The 14,460-nt window shown below is 35.2% G+C and overlaps 1 protein-coding gene across 1 annotated transcript; it reads right to left on the bottom strand.

The window, feature by feature from the left end:
* Positions 1-5,531: 5,531 nt before the first annotated feature.
* LOC110864883 (riboflavin synthase) lies at positions 5,532-9,310 on the bottom strand. Its single transcript, XM_022114036.2, has 2 exons — positions 9,040-9,310; positions 5,532-6,564 (listed from the first exon to the last, which is right to left on the bottom strand). The coding sequence occupies exon 2, from the start codon at positions 6,529-6,531 to the stop codon at positions 5,680-5,682; it is 852 nt and encodes a 283-aa protein (XP_021969728.1). The 5' UTR covers positions 6,532-6,564; positions 9,040-9,310; the 3' UTR covers positions 5,532-5,679.
* Positions 9,311-14,460: the final 5,150 nt, after the last annotated feature.

The raw sequence follows: 14,460 nt of genomic DNA, 5'->3' as shown, positions 1-14,460 counted from the left end.
TAATTTGTTTTTGATTGTAGAGGTTACTAATATGGAATTATATATACACATAGATGGAATACAATCATGATATATAATAATATGAAATATTTATGTTATTTATATTTATATTATATTTATATTTATAATATGATAGGAATAGGAATTAGAATATATAAATGTTGTAGGGTAGTTACTGGAATTTGTTAAAAAATAGGTGTAGTTTTTTTGTATGTATACTATGTAGTAGGGTATATCTAAAGTGGTGGGAAGAAATGTTTATAGATCATGCCTTTTCAGAATAACTAGCAATAATACCCGCGCGCGTTGCAGCGCGGGTACACCGTAAGTATAGAATGGATTAGTCCAAATGTTATTTTATGCGTTAATCGTATGAAAACATACGTTTCGACGTATCTGATTGTGCTAAGTGTGACCGATATAAGCATTGCGATTGGATCAGAACATATTGTAATTCAAGTTTACACCATACAATCATAACATATTACATGTGATCCGACTCATACATAGAAACCATTTGCGGGTATAAAGGGAAAACCGACACATGTAATCAAAAGGGATTAGTTAGAGCTTTAGACAAAAAAGGGAAAAGTAAAATATGACTCCACTCGGTTTGAAACAAAATTTACGAAACATACATAAAAACTACGAAAACAAATTGTATTTGACCTAACTCGTTTTCCAAAATAGTTTACGTTGAAACGTATACCAACTCAAATTTATAGGAAAACACACATAAAAATATGCACGTAAAAATGGTTTTTTTAAGCGAAAACGTATCATATTTGATCTGACTCGTTTCTAGAAAACGTTTACGTCAAAAATAGAGCAATCAAATTTATACCGACACGTATATAAAAATATGCATGTAACCGTGCCAAGTAGCACCAATGTCACATCACAGCTAGCGACCACCAACATCGGAAAACTCGTAAAACTAAAATAAATAAAAAAGGAAAAAATAACACTGGACGAAAAGCAGATATAAAATCGCTGAACCACGCACGCCTGTTGCGGTGTGTTAATGCGAAGAAATTAGAATGAAACGTAAAACGTAGAAAAGAATAAATAAGTCGATCTAGGATACGCGCGTTGCGATGAATCCGTCAAACGGGGAAAATAGACGTGTTGCAATGCGCCTGTCAAACGGAATAAATTGACGAAAATACGTTGAACCTCACACGCACGTTGTGGTGTGTTAACTCGCAAAATTTAGAACGAAATGTAAAACGAAAAACTTGCGAAAGATGAAAACTTTGGGGGAGTAAAGTTGAAAATAAAAGGTGTTGGGGTTAAATTGCAAAAGATTAAAGCTTTATGTTAAAAGTTAAAAAAACAAAAGGGTTAAAATGTAAAAGGTGAAAACCTTTGGGTTAAAAAAGAAAAAAACAATTTTTTTTTTTGAAACACACCCAAAGCACATTGTACAACTCATCCAAACCAAATATAGTTGCTTATTTATATTTTATAATGTGGCTTTTCATGCATTCAAAATATCTCTTATAATGTATATTTAAATAAACTCAACTTTTATTATTTGATTGATAACATTTTTAAGTCACAAATTGTACCATATCACTTTTAACTTATTTTTCACTTATACTTCCAAACTAACAGAACCCTCAACCTACAAATTGTATGGTTGAAATTCATACAAATGTTATAAATCAGTTGGTCAACCTTCGTTTTATTTTTAACAACGTATGTCAACCTTAATTAGATTAAATAAGGTATTCAACTATTTATCTGATACAAAAGAGTATTGGATTTTAATAATCTAATTTATTCGTTGTTTCTGTCAACAATCCTAACTTTAAAGATAACCACTTTTAGTCCCAACTATTAACATATTGGCCTCGAATGGACCCTAACTAACGGAACCCTAATGCCGTTAGTCCTCAGTCGCCGGAAAAACGTTTTTGGCAGGAAAAAGGTTCCTAAAGGTCCGATCTAAGGTTACAAAGAAGTTTGGGACGAAAATAATGAGTTTTCCGACCTAAAAGGAGTATTCCGGCAACCTCAATAATTGGGACTCTTACTAGGAAAAGGTTCCTAAATGTCCGATCTAAGGGTTACAAAGAGGTTTGCGTCGAAAATGTTGAGTTTTTCGGCCAAAAAGAAGTTTTCCAGCAACCTCAATAATTGGGCTTTTACGAGAAAAAAAATTCCTAAACATCCGATCTAAGGTTACAAAAAGGTTTGAGTTTTCCGGCCAAAAACGATTTTCTGCCGACCGGCGTTAGGGTTCTGGTAGTCAGAGTCCACTGGAGGCTAATATGTTAATAGTTGGACTGCCAGTAGTTATTTTTTAAGTTGAGACTGTTGGCGGCGAACAACAAATAGTTAGGATTATTAAAATCTAACACTAGAATAGAAATGGTGAACTAATATTTATTGGATGCCAAAGTAATTTAAGTGAGGTGATGTGTAGATTAATTAATGGGTATTTATGGGATTGCGATTAATGAGTAAAAACAAACAAAAATTACATATTTGTTGTATTTGCAATTATAGGTACTTCGAAGGCATGAATCATGAAGGGATCTTAGGCATGAATCATGAAGGAATCTAAGGCATGAATTGAGAACACTATAACTTAAGTCTTTTTTTTTTCTTTTTTCTTTTTTGGTAAAGTCAAAGCTGTGAATTGTTAGTCATATTAACCAACTAGTGTTTTAGTAGTAACTTTTCAAATACAACAACAACAACCATACCCAGTATAATCCCACTTATAGCAAAGTTATTAATAGGGTCTGGGGAGGGTAGGATGTAGGTAAGCCTTACCTCTATCCCAAGGAATAGAGAGGCTGCTTCCAGTGAGACCCCCGACTCCAAAAAAAAAAAAAAAAAAAAAAAAAAAAAAAAAAAAAAAACCAAGACAAACGCTTCTGGAAAAACATATATAAGCACACAACTACTAAAAAGGTGGAAAAGAAAAATAATAAAAATAACCACAGACATAAACAAGTAGTTGTTAGTAAAACTACGACACCGGGAATAAGTGAAACTTATAAACAACTATATCACACCTCATAGAAAACGAAAAAATTTATACTCATAGGAGAAGAACCTAAACCAAAAACCAGACCAAACTCCTAAAAAGTAACTTTTCAAATGGATGTTGAAATTATTAGGTTGGAACATGTATCTAAATTCAAAGAGAAGTCAACTACTTAGAATTAGAAGAATTTATCCTAAACTTGATTAATTTGGTATGTTTGACCTAAATAACTAATTAGTATAAGTATGCAGTTAACAGAAAGTCGAATAACCACGGCACATAACTTGAACGATTGTCGTCTTCCTATTAAACGACGAACTGAACCGAACCGTGTCTTCCCATCAAATCACGAGCCGCAGTCTCAAATCGTCGATCAAACAAAGCAGATTGTTGTTTGGCTGCAACTCCGGTGCCGGTATCCTGCGACTCTGTTATCCAGATGCTGCAACACTGCAAAAGTCAGCCTATGTCCCCTAGGAAAAGCAACGTAGTTCAGGCCGTATTCTTGAAGACCCTTTGGAGGATTTGGTCGAATCGAAACGAAAAGGTATTCAATAGGAAAAACAAGTTGATGAACAAGATTGTAGAAGAGATAAAACATGGGTTTTATTGGTGGATGGACTTCGGTTAGATTTTCGGAGCTGCAGTCTGTTGTATCTTGAAATTTCCAAGAAGCTGATCGAGCGTTGTATATAAATACGACAAAAATTCAGCATCGTATAATAACATTAAAAACTCTTTCAACCCAACAGTCGAAAATCTTAAATCTTCTCAACATTTTTTCAATTTCTTTGAATCGGGTCCTGTTCGTGTGAAAAAAAATGGCGAATATATTAAGTTTCTTTGGTTGTTTCTCAGGTTCAAGCAAAGTAATAGACGATGAAAATGAAAGAACTGGTGCATCAATAAAAACTTATAAAGCTTAGCTGATGACGATAAGGGAAAGTGCAGACAAAATGCACCAATTCCGGTTGCTTACTTCCCTATCGGCTCAAAATTTTCACGCATGTAAATAAAATGCTCAGACATCAAGTATTGTGGGTTCCCTATCGTTCATGAGCATTGTCAATTATATATGCATTCAGATATACAAGTATTGTGAATATAAATAGAGGTGTTCATGAGCATTGTCAATTATATATGCATTCAGATATACAAGTATTGTGAATATAAATAGAGGTAGAGGGTCCTGTAAAAAGTGCTCAAAGTGTGAGAAGTGTATTATAACACTATATATAATAAATACTATATAACACCATATAAACACCGTATAACAATATGTAACACCATATAATACCATATAACACTATGTAACACTATATAACATTATATAACAAATATAACACTATAGTTTGTCTGATAGGATGTCTATGATAGATGTATAGTGTTATATTTGTTAAATAATGTTATATAGTGTTACATAGTGTTATATGGTATTATATGGTGTTACAAATTGTTATACGGTGTTTATATGGTGTTATATAGTATTATATATAGTGTTATAATACACTTCTCACACTTTAGGCCCTTTTTACACTATCCTTACCCTATAAATAGAATTGATATAAGAAATGCAACTAATAAAGGTTGCCTGTGATTCGGTCAGTGGTGAAATTTTTTCCTGTGGGTTCACTTTTTTTAGATATTCCAATTTCATAGGATCGGACATTTTCATATTCAGGTCGGTTTAACGGTTCATTCATTCGGACATTCGGTCCACAACGACATAACTTATCAAACGGGTCGATAATCTGAATTGTATTCATATACTTACAACCACCAAAATAACTTAATAAACAAAAGCTTATAACTTCTATAATGTAACATGTGTATCATATAATAAACAAAAGTTTATAATTTCTATCATGTAACATGTGTATCATATACTTCAAAAACTAGATAAAAGATGTTTTTCTTTCGGCCCAACCCAAACCGAACCGTTTGACCAAAGGTCCCTACTTGTTTTCTTAGAGTTTCTTAAGAGGCACACATGGTGTTCACCTCAGGGCCTTCAGGCGGCGCCTCATACACATCTTGGTCAAACTCAAGGTACGTAGGAGGGTGATATGGAAAAGCAACCGAAGGGATGAGGAGATTATGAATGGTTTACTTGATGAAAAAAAAAAACTATATTTTAAAACAAATGAGACGGATGCATCTTTTGTGTACATAATGCTACGCTTCAAGTACGTGAAGCTCTTACCTCGCGCCTTGACTTTTTAGGACCTAAAGGTCTAGGAGCGCCTCATGCTTTTTAAACCTAAATCGCCACACATAAGTACCGAGTTCAAACAAGCAAACAGTGAAGTCTGATCAGGCTAAAGTTCAAGAACCTATTTTCCAGTATGATATTCCAAACCCAGCTTGAGAAATCAAAAACAGTAATCATTGGAAAACAAGGCAAGTTCATAGTCATACAACATTCTTATGAAGAATGTATGATGTTTATGGTGCCTAAAACAAAGATATGAGGTTACTGAGTTAGTCAAGTACAAATTTAGTACAATATGTGGCAGACTGACAGCAAAAATCAAGACAAAAAAACTTATAATCATCAACACAAGATTGCAGATAGCGTAATACACATATATTTTGGCTCAAATTAAAACTAAAAACTGAAAAAGAGTACCTCAAATTTGATCAACTAAAATCACAACGATATCAAGATGATTATACGATCATCTTGATTTGATATTGTCCACAAATCCACTGCTAAGAAGCCTCTCAACATACTTTCCCAATATATCCACTTCCAAATTCACCTTCTGCCCAACTTTCTTCAACGGAATCACAACTTTCTGCTGCGTATACTCAACCAACATGAAATTAAAACACTCCTCTTCATCAAATACGTTAACCACAGTCAAACTAGTCCCATCCACCGCAATAAAACCTTTCGGCACTATAAACTTCAAAATCTCCGGCGACGTTTTCACCTTAATCCATAACGAATCCCCCTCCGGTTCCATCGAAACAATCTCCCCTGTTCCATCCACATGCCCCTGCACAAAATGCCCGCCCATTCGAGTCGACGGTTTCACCGCCCTCTCTAAATTAACAACCGAACCCTTTTCCAATTCGATCAACGACGTTTTTCTTAAAGTCTCCGGGGCCAACCCGACTTTAAACTCCAATCGTTGGGTGTCGAACTCTGTGACGGTTAAACAAGTCCCGTTTACGGCTATGCTGTCGCCGAGATTGACGTCTTGCAGGACGGTTGGGGAATGGATTACCATGTCAAATGACTGGCCGGATTCGTCGTAACCCAGTTGCTTGACTTCTCCCATTTCTTCAACGATTCCTGTGAAGAGGGATTTTATCTGGTTCCGTTGGTAGCTGTTGCAGGTCAGTGATTTTGGTGTGTGTGCTTTGAAGATGAAAGCCAGAGGGGGTTTCGGTTTAAGAACCGTTGATCTAAGATGGTTGTGGGTTATGTTGAGGTGATTGTACATTGTTAATCTTGGAACGGACGTTGATGTTTTCATTAGGGTTTTGGATACCGAGAAAGCAGCCAACGAAGAAATCGCCATTGGTGCAGGTGTCAAGTAATTTGAAAATTTTAGCTGAAATGAAAATAAAAGTTAACAGGAAACAAGTCATTTTATACCAAGAGTAAATGAGCACTTTCATTCGTATCAACATTTAAAATTTCATTTTGATATTATACTTAAAGTTATTAGATTTATTTTGAACTCCGTTTTATTTCTGATATCGGTCAACACAGCAAATTTCTAAAACTTGTTAGTTGAATAACTTAAAAATGGAACGGTTTTGACCTAAAGTGCGTCTTAGCGTAAACGGACTTCTTAATCTATTTTCACTTATAAATAACTAATATCACCAATGAAATGTGTCTGAATCAAAATCCTAATGGCAATACTATACAAGAACACTTTTTGTAAAGTCAAATCTGTGAATTGTTAGTCAAATTGACCAACGAGTTTCCAAATGGATCTTGAAATGTTTTCAACTAAAGAACAACCTTACATCTGTAAATTTAAATAAATGTCAACTACTTAGGATTAGAATAAATGAACAATTATATCTTAAACTTGATCAATTTGCCTTAAATTTGTGTAATGTGACAAAATAACTAATAAGCATAAGTAAACAGTTTCACAAACTCATACAATCTGACAATCGAGCATAATTAACTGAAACCGATTAAGTTAACAGAAAATTAGACCTGGCAAACGGGTTGGGTCGGGTCGGGTCATGGGTCAAAACGGGTTCGGGTCAAAATGGGTACGGGTCAAAACGGGTCAATTAAAAAAAGGGTTGTTTTGGTTCGGGTCGAAACGGGTTTCGGGTCGGAACGGGTTTCGGGTCGGAACGGGTTTCGGGTCGGGTTAGTTAAAAAATGTTTTTTTAAAGAGATTGTACATCAAGGGGCAATTTTGTCGGGTTGAGAATGGGTTCGGGTCGGGACGGGTTTGGGTCAAAAAAGTGGGCTTCTTCAGGTAATAATACTGGTGCTGTTGTTGAAGAAGGTCAACAAAGACTGCCACCGGTAGTCAACTCTCAAGATGTTCCAGATTTATCTACTTCTACGATCATTGAATGCCAAGGAATTGGATTTGAAAAAGTAATTTTTATGAGTTTTTAAATTTGTAGATAGTTTTAGACTTTTAGTTGAGGAAATTTGATATGTTTAACAACTAGTTTTTATTCTTAAATGATTTCTTTTAGATCTTCTAGTAACTCAGTAAACAAAATTCAAATACAAAAGTTAGTTTCATGACTTAATGACTTATAATTGGAGTTCTTTTACCTCTCATCTTTTTTCTTCTACTTTTGTTTTTTGCTGCTTCAAGTAATTACATATACATGTGTACTGCTCCTATCAATAGTGTTTGGGGTGGGGAAGTTGATAACAATGAAACGGTAAGTGCATGTGATTGTTCCATGAACAACAGTGCCGTTTTTGAGTTCGAGGGTGGGGTGGGGTGGGGAAGTTGATAACAATGAAACGGTAAGTGCCTGTGATTGTTCCATGAACAACAGTGCCGTTTTTGAGTTCGATCGAAACCAGAACCATAAAACTAAAAATAATAATCATCCAGGGTATGTACCTTCATATTCTAAAATCAAGATTATCTTTTTTTAAATATATAACTTAATTAAAAATCAAAACTTGCTATCATAGCACTAAAGAGCAGAAACCATATGAGATCAGACCAAAAAAAATTCCCCAAAATTAAGGTGATTCACATATAAATATTAATCAAACTCGAATACAACAAAACTAGTAAAAGATTAACAAACAGATCCAAAACTGAATTAAATAAATTAAAATAATCACACCCATGTAAGCAAATATTAATCAAACTCAAATACAACAAAACGAGTAAAAGATTAACAAACAGAACAGTTAATGTACACATCAACATTCCTGTTAAACCTAAAAAAACGTCAATCACATATGTTATTATGGCCCAAATTCAATAACAGGTTCACTACTTTCGGCTAAATTTTTTTTTGGGTCCTATCATTTCTAAAGCTAAATTTAAAACCGAAAACCGACCCATCCAACCCATACGAAAAGAGCGAAAACCGAACCTTCAGCTTGCACACAATGCCAACCTATGCACGCCCATATTAAACCTAATTGAACCACACAAACTAACTATACTTCAAAGTTCAAACAGAACCATATCAAACCAAGTCTCTGACTCTCTGGTGTCAAAACAAAACAAACCTAATCCACATTTCCACGTTAATCATTTAAATAATCCAAAAAAATATGAAAAACACAAACTAAACATACAGAATTTGCACCAATATTGAGTAAAACAAACAATGATAATTGTCAATTATCAAATGGGGTCGCTGAACTAAAACGCAGTCAAAGTGTTATTATTTCCAACTACTCCCACCCTGTTTTCAAATTACCACAACTCTTGCTTCAATTTTTTTCATCAAATTCGCCTGTTCAACCCCCACCCAATCAATGAATACAACAATAATCAAGTGCTGCATTAAGATAATCGAAACCCTAGCAAACTAATTGCAAATTAGGTTTAAAAAAAAGAGATTACCTTCCGCTTTAGGCCTTGTAATCTGGAAACAATTGAATTTTTGAGATGGCGAATGGCGTCGTCTTGATCGGCGGAGTGTGATAAAGCGGAGATGCCGGCGGAGGGTGGGGGGTTTGTGGCGGAGGAGATGGCGGAGGCCGGAGAGGGTGGAGAACTGGAGATTGGGGTGTCGCTCAGTGAACCCGTGGTTGAGGTAAAGAACCCTAAAAGAACCGTTCCTCTAAACTTCTCAACCCATTTGGACCCGTAGAAACTTTTTTTGTTTTTTTTATTTTACCTATTTCAACCGTTTCACTTAAATTACTCTATCCAAACTCACCCATGATATTTTATAAATAACCTAAAATGACCCATATTAAAGACTTTGGGTCAGAATTGCCCCCTACATAAAATCGAATAACCACTGCACATACCTTGAACGAGTGTTGTCTTCCGATTAAACAATGAACCGAACCGAGTCTTCCGATCAAATCACGAGCGGCGGTCTGAAATCGTTGATTGAACAAATGAAAATGAAATTGTTTGAATTGTGAGAAAGATTAAGAGGTTTCTTCTATTAGGTTAGGTAATGTTTTGCGATTGTGTATGCGCCATAAGGGACTTTTGGGATTTGGCCTTTGGATATGAAAAGATCAAGCCCATGACAAGTTGTATGATTTTTTCTAGAGGCCCAAAGCAAAAGCCTTTTTTTAAGTGAAATGATTAATTATATATGAACTAGTCGAGTTACATCAATATCGCAGGTAAGCGAGCAACAAGCTGCGCCGCTACCCCTTTCTGAATAGCAAACCCTAGCCTATTAAAGACAATCCCCTGCCCCCCTGTTGATGAGCAACTGCTGTGGACAACCTTTTGGACCCTAGTCAACAAACGAATAGCTTCTGGAGCTAGGAAGCCAAAGGTGTTGAAGACGAAGGGGACAAATGCATGTTGGTTATCAGCACAGGCTTTAGCGTGTTTATCCACATTTTTTGATTCCGCTTTCCTTATAGCTTGTCCTGCTACAAACCCGCATTCCCTTAAGCCAGCTAAGGGGGAGACTCCTATGAGATCCACACAAGCATGTTTCCCTCCCGCCCAGCCAAAGGCGAGCAGATCCGCTGGTCTCAATGTAGATCTCCCTTCCTTGGGATTTGTAAGGAAATTCACAGGGGCCTCCTTCTTGGCAGAAATCCCCGCTCTCCTCAAGATGTCCCCCAAAACATCCCTCACCCAGTAATGCCGATATTTGAAACCAGAGAGCTCCTTACAATGAACAGCATGCTCCCCGTATTTATCCATGCATGTTTTATGGCAGATTGGGCAGGTTTCGTCTTCTGGATACATAGGGATCATCAGCCGGTATTTGAGGATAGCCCTATACTCAACAACCGACATGCATTGCCCCAGCCCCCTCTGTAAGACCCTAGTTACTATTTAACGGTTTTACGTGTAAATACCAACAATTAGATGTGTAGCTTAATTACACATACTATAAAAATACGGGTTTATTAAAACTTTTACAATTAATAAGTTATTCAACATAACGTGATCGAATCCGCCGTTTAAAATTTACGACGATGCAATGTGCGGAAGCATGTATCTTTATCGTGTTCGGTTCTTCGTTGAGCTTGATCGTGTTCCGGCATCCAAAGAGTACCTACATTTCATAAACATGAAATGCTTTAGTCATACGGGGTTTAAAACGTATCTAAACGAGTCCGGAAAACAAAACTGATTAAAAAATACATTTTTGTACAGGGTCCACCGTAAATTACGGTGGATACCGTAATTTACAGTAACCCCTGTTTTATTATGTTCCCACCGTAAATCAGTAGAGAACTGGCGTAACGTTTTCAGGCCCCACCGTAACTTACGGTGCCCACCGTAAGTTACGGTGGCCCCTGTATCAGATTCTTCCATTTTGTCGTTTTTAACACGAAAACTTTCATATCTTTCAATCCGCTTGTCCGTTTGACCTACCGTTTCTTCCTACGTGATTGTAATTTGATTCTCCATCATATGGAGTTAAAATCCGACATCCGGCTTAATAAATTTTGAAACTTTTATGGCTTCGGCTTATTACCTTTTTGCAAAATGTTGACCCGTTTACGCATTTTATCAAACAAGCGTATTTGTTTGATTCCTAAATCACATACAATTCTTCAAATTAATGTTATCTAGCATTTTAGGTTCTAACCATAGGTTTATTACACAATTTAAACCCGTTTTCACTCGTATGCTTATTTTGACCCGTTAAGGGTATTTAAGCACTTTCAAACCTAAAATCGCATTCGATTGCTTCTAGCATTTCATTACCACATTTCTCATCATATAATCTTCCACCACAACTGTATTTATGGTGGGTTTAATGTGGTGATCTATATAAACCAAATTTTACCTCTCGAATCATTATTTTACGGCAAAGACTCAAATAGTAACGTTTGACTAACGTGTTACCTCTTTCAGCTTCTATACTTATTCTAAGTATTTATCAAATCATAAAACTTGTTTCCAAACAACCTTTAAGGGTTGTTTGCTCAGTTTAACTTATAAGGACGTTTTAGTCCATCTTGGCCCTTCATTAACGATGAGGGATTACTGTAACATGTTTGACCCATAAGCCCTCTTTTTAACTATGATTTTATTTGAAAGGTCAATAGGCCTTTCAAACGTAATGACCATCGTTTGTAACATTTGGTTTACCTATTTAAGTAACCAAAATCTATTTTAGACTCCAATTAACCCTCATTAAACCTTACGTTTAAATGGGAGTTATCCTATTATGCGTACCTAGCTCGGATCATTATATTGACCCATTTAAATACCTTGCCTCAATAGCCGCTAAGTAATAGCGATGTAAATAACCACTCGATAATTATTTCTGTAATCATGCAACTCAACAAACCATTAGCCGATATTGTCAAAAAGTGATATTTTCACCTTTTGACCCGTTTGGTCTAAATGACCGATAATATTAGCGAGATGAAGCTTATTGCCATCTCGTCTACACGACTCGCTCCGGTTTACACCACGCGGTCATTTTAATTGTAAATCACCTCTTAACGCTTTTTGGCCTATTAAGGCTTATGAAATAAGTATCCTTCAAAACCAACAATTATTGTCAACGAGTGACCAAATTACAATTTTACCCTTATTGGTTATCATGATTTACCTTATATGATAACCCTTAAAAGTACATGTTTCATTCATCATAATATGATTGAATTACCGATTTAACTCATTTTTAACCATTAATATGGTTTCTTATCATATTTGGTTATCTTGTTCCGTACAACTACACGCCGGAACACCATATCTCGATTAGGCATTTGTCTTATTCGTAATCAATACGACAAAAGAACATTCTAAATATATGACTAGTGTAAGATATACTTACCTTGCATCCTGTTTATGCATTTTCCTTCACTCCCGATTAGTTTGACCCGCTTCCTTCCCAAGCTTCCCCCTAGCTTGTCAGCGTCAAACTATCATCATAATTCATAAGATGGTTAACTTAGTCCTAATCATTCACGACTAATCCATCCTACGACTTTTATGTCGAAATTACCATTCGACCATATCATTGATCAGTTTGACTTTTAAAAGTCAACTGACTGTTGACATAATTAACTATACGAAGTAGCTTGACTACTAGTTTTAATTATTTGGCCAATTACCCGGTAAACATAATTCTTATGTTACCGCTTTAATCACGTATTTAGCAAGCTCTTGTAACTATAAGTTACCAAATTAATACTTGATGATATTAAACATCATTAATCATGAACAATCATCCAATTTTATCATATCATACTAAACCCTTTTTATAGTAGGTATGATCATATACTTAAACACATCATTTGTTCAAGTATTTATCGATTACTATCATGCATGATGATTCTAATCACAATTATATCATCTTTTTCATCATATGCTTAAAACCCACTTAATTAAGTGTAGTAAATCATCTAATCATTCAATACATAGCATGTCATGTATGATTTTCACTTAGGGTTTTGTTCCTAAGCAAGTATACATCACTAATCTAGCCATAGCTTCTCTAATCCATGCCTAATTCATGATTAGGATGATTATCCATATTTCACAACTTCACTAATCATCAAGATTTTACATACCTTACGATCCTCTTGTTCGGGTGATCGTTAATTCACGCTCGGTTGTGAATTTGGGCTTCATTTGATCCTTCAATTTGATGGATTTGTTGAAGGTTAGGGTTTGGCTCCATGGGGAGCTTCCCCTGGTTGATCTCCACACACACCCTCAGTGTGTGTATTGTGTGTTATTACTTGTTTTAATTAAAACAAGTTTCCCACTTGGCAAGTATTAGTCCCTCATGTTTTATTTTGATCAATTGAAGCTACAACTTACCATTTATCACTTAGCCTCATACTAGTAACTAGGTTAATTATCCCTAGTTAACTTAATAGGTTCGGGAAGTTATAACCCGTTATATTTTAAGTCCCGTTAACTCGGGCCTTTCATAACTTTATTTTCTTAAGCATTTATTCACTTTTGATTTAATATTAGGTTTATCTATCAAATTCCTAATATTCATCGGGTTTACTTTTACCACTAACGGTATTTGATATGCACAAAATGCAATATATAAATTATATCAATTGTGGCATAAAACTAACCATTTTTTAGTACTAATGTTGGAAAAAGTGTGCTTTTGTCTTCCTTTTGTATTTTCAGGATTAAATGAGCTCAAATTAACAAAAGAAGTAAAAAGACAGCAAGATCTAACATAAATACAAGAAAAGGAACAAAAATGGAATGCCCGATGTAACGCCCTGCTTTTTCATACCTTCCATAATTAGAAAGCTCGCCTTGTAATGCTATTTTTGGAAATCTTGTATTATTGTAGTCGTCTTTTCGTTGTAAAATCCGAGACTTGGATCATAAATAAAATTTGTATTTCTTTAAATTCACCATCTACATATTCATACATGTTCATACGTTCGAATTCATTGTACATCGAATCCTTATTTGTAATTCATACTTATACTTATTCACGATGCATGTCCATGCTTGTCCTTATATTGTTGATACCTAAAAACCCCTAATAATATGCTTATTTATACAACGGTTAATCATCTAATACGTGACATATACTTGTCACTTACAAACATGTTACATACTTGTACATTACACTTTTTACCTAGTTAAATCATGTTTTATTTCATATTTCACCTTGTTACAAGTTAGGGAAAACATTGTTGCATATTACTACACAACTTAATTAACAAAATTACTCATTATAATGTTTTAAAAAATAAAAAAAAATAAAGAAATATGGCAGCCCCAATTCAGCAAAATTCAGCCCCATATAGTTGGGTTTTGTGGGCTAGTTTCAAGGTGTAACCCCTTCTAAACACTTCCAAAGCCCAACCCATTGAAACCCTAATCCTTCCCCCT

The sequence above is a fragment of the Helianthus annuus genome, chromosome 6 (assembly GCF_002127325.2).
Source record: "Helianthus annuus cultivar XRQ/B chromosome 6, HanXRQr2.0-SUNRISE, whole genome shotgun sequence".
In the NCBI taxonomy this organism is placed as follows: Eukaryota; Viridiplantae; Streptophyta; class Magnoliopsida; order Asterales; family Asteraceae; genus Helianthus; species Helianthus annuus.
This window is presented reverse-complemented; position numbering and strand designations above follow the sequence as displayed.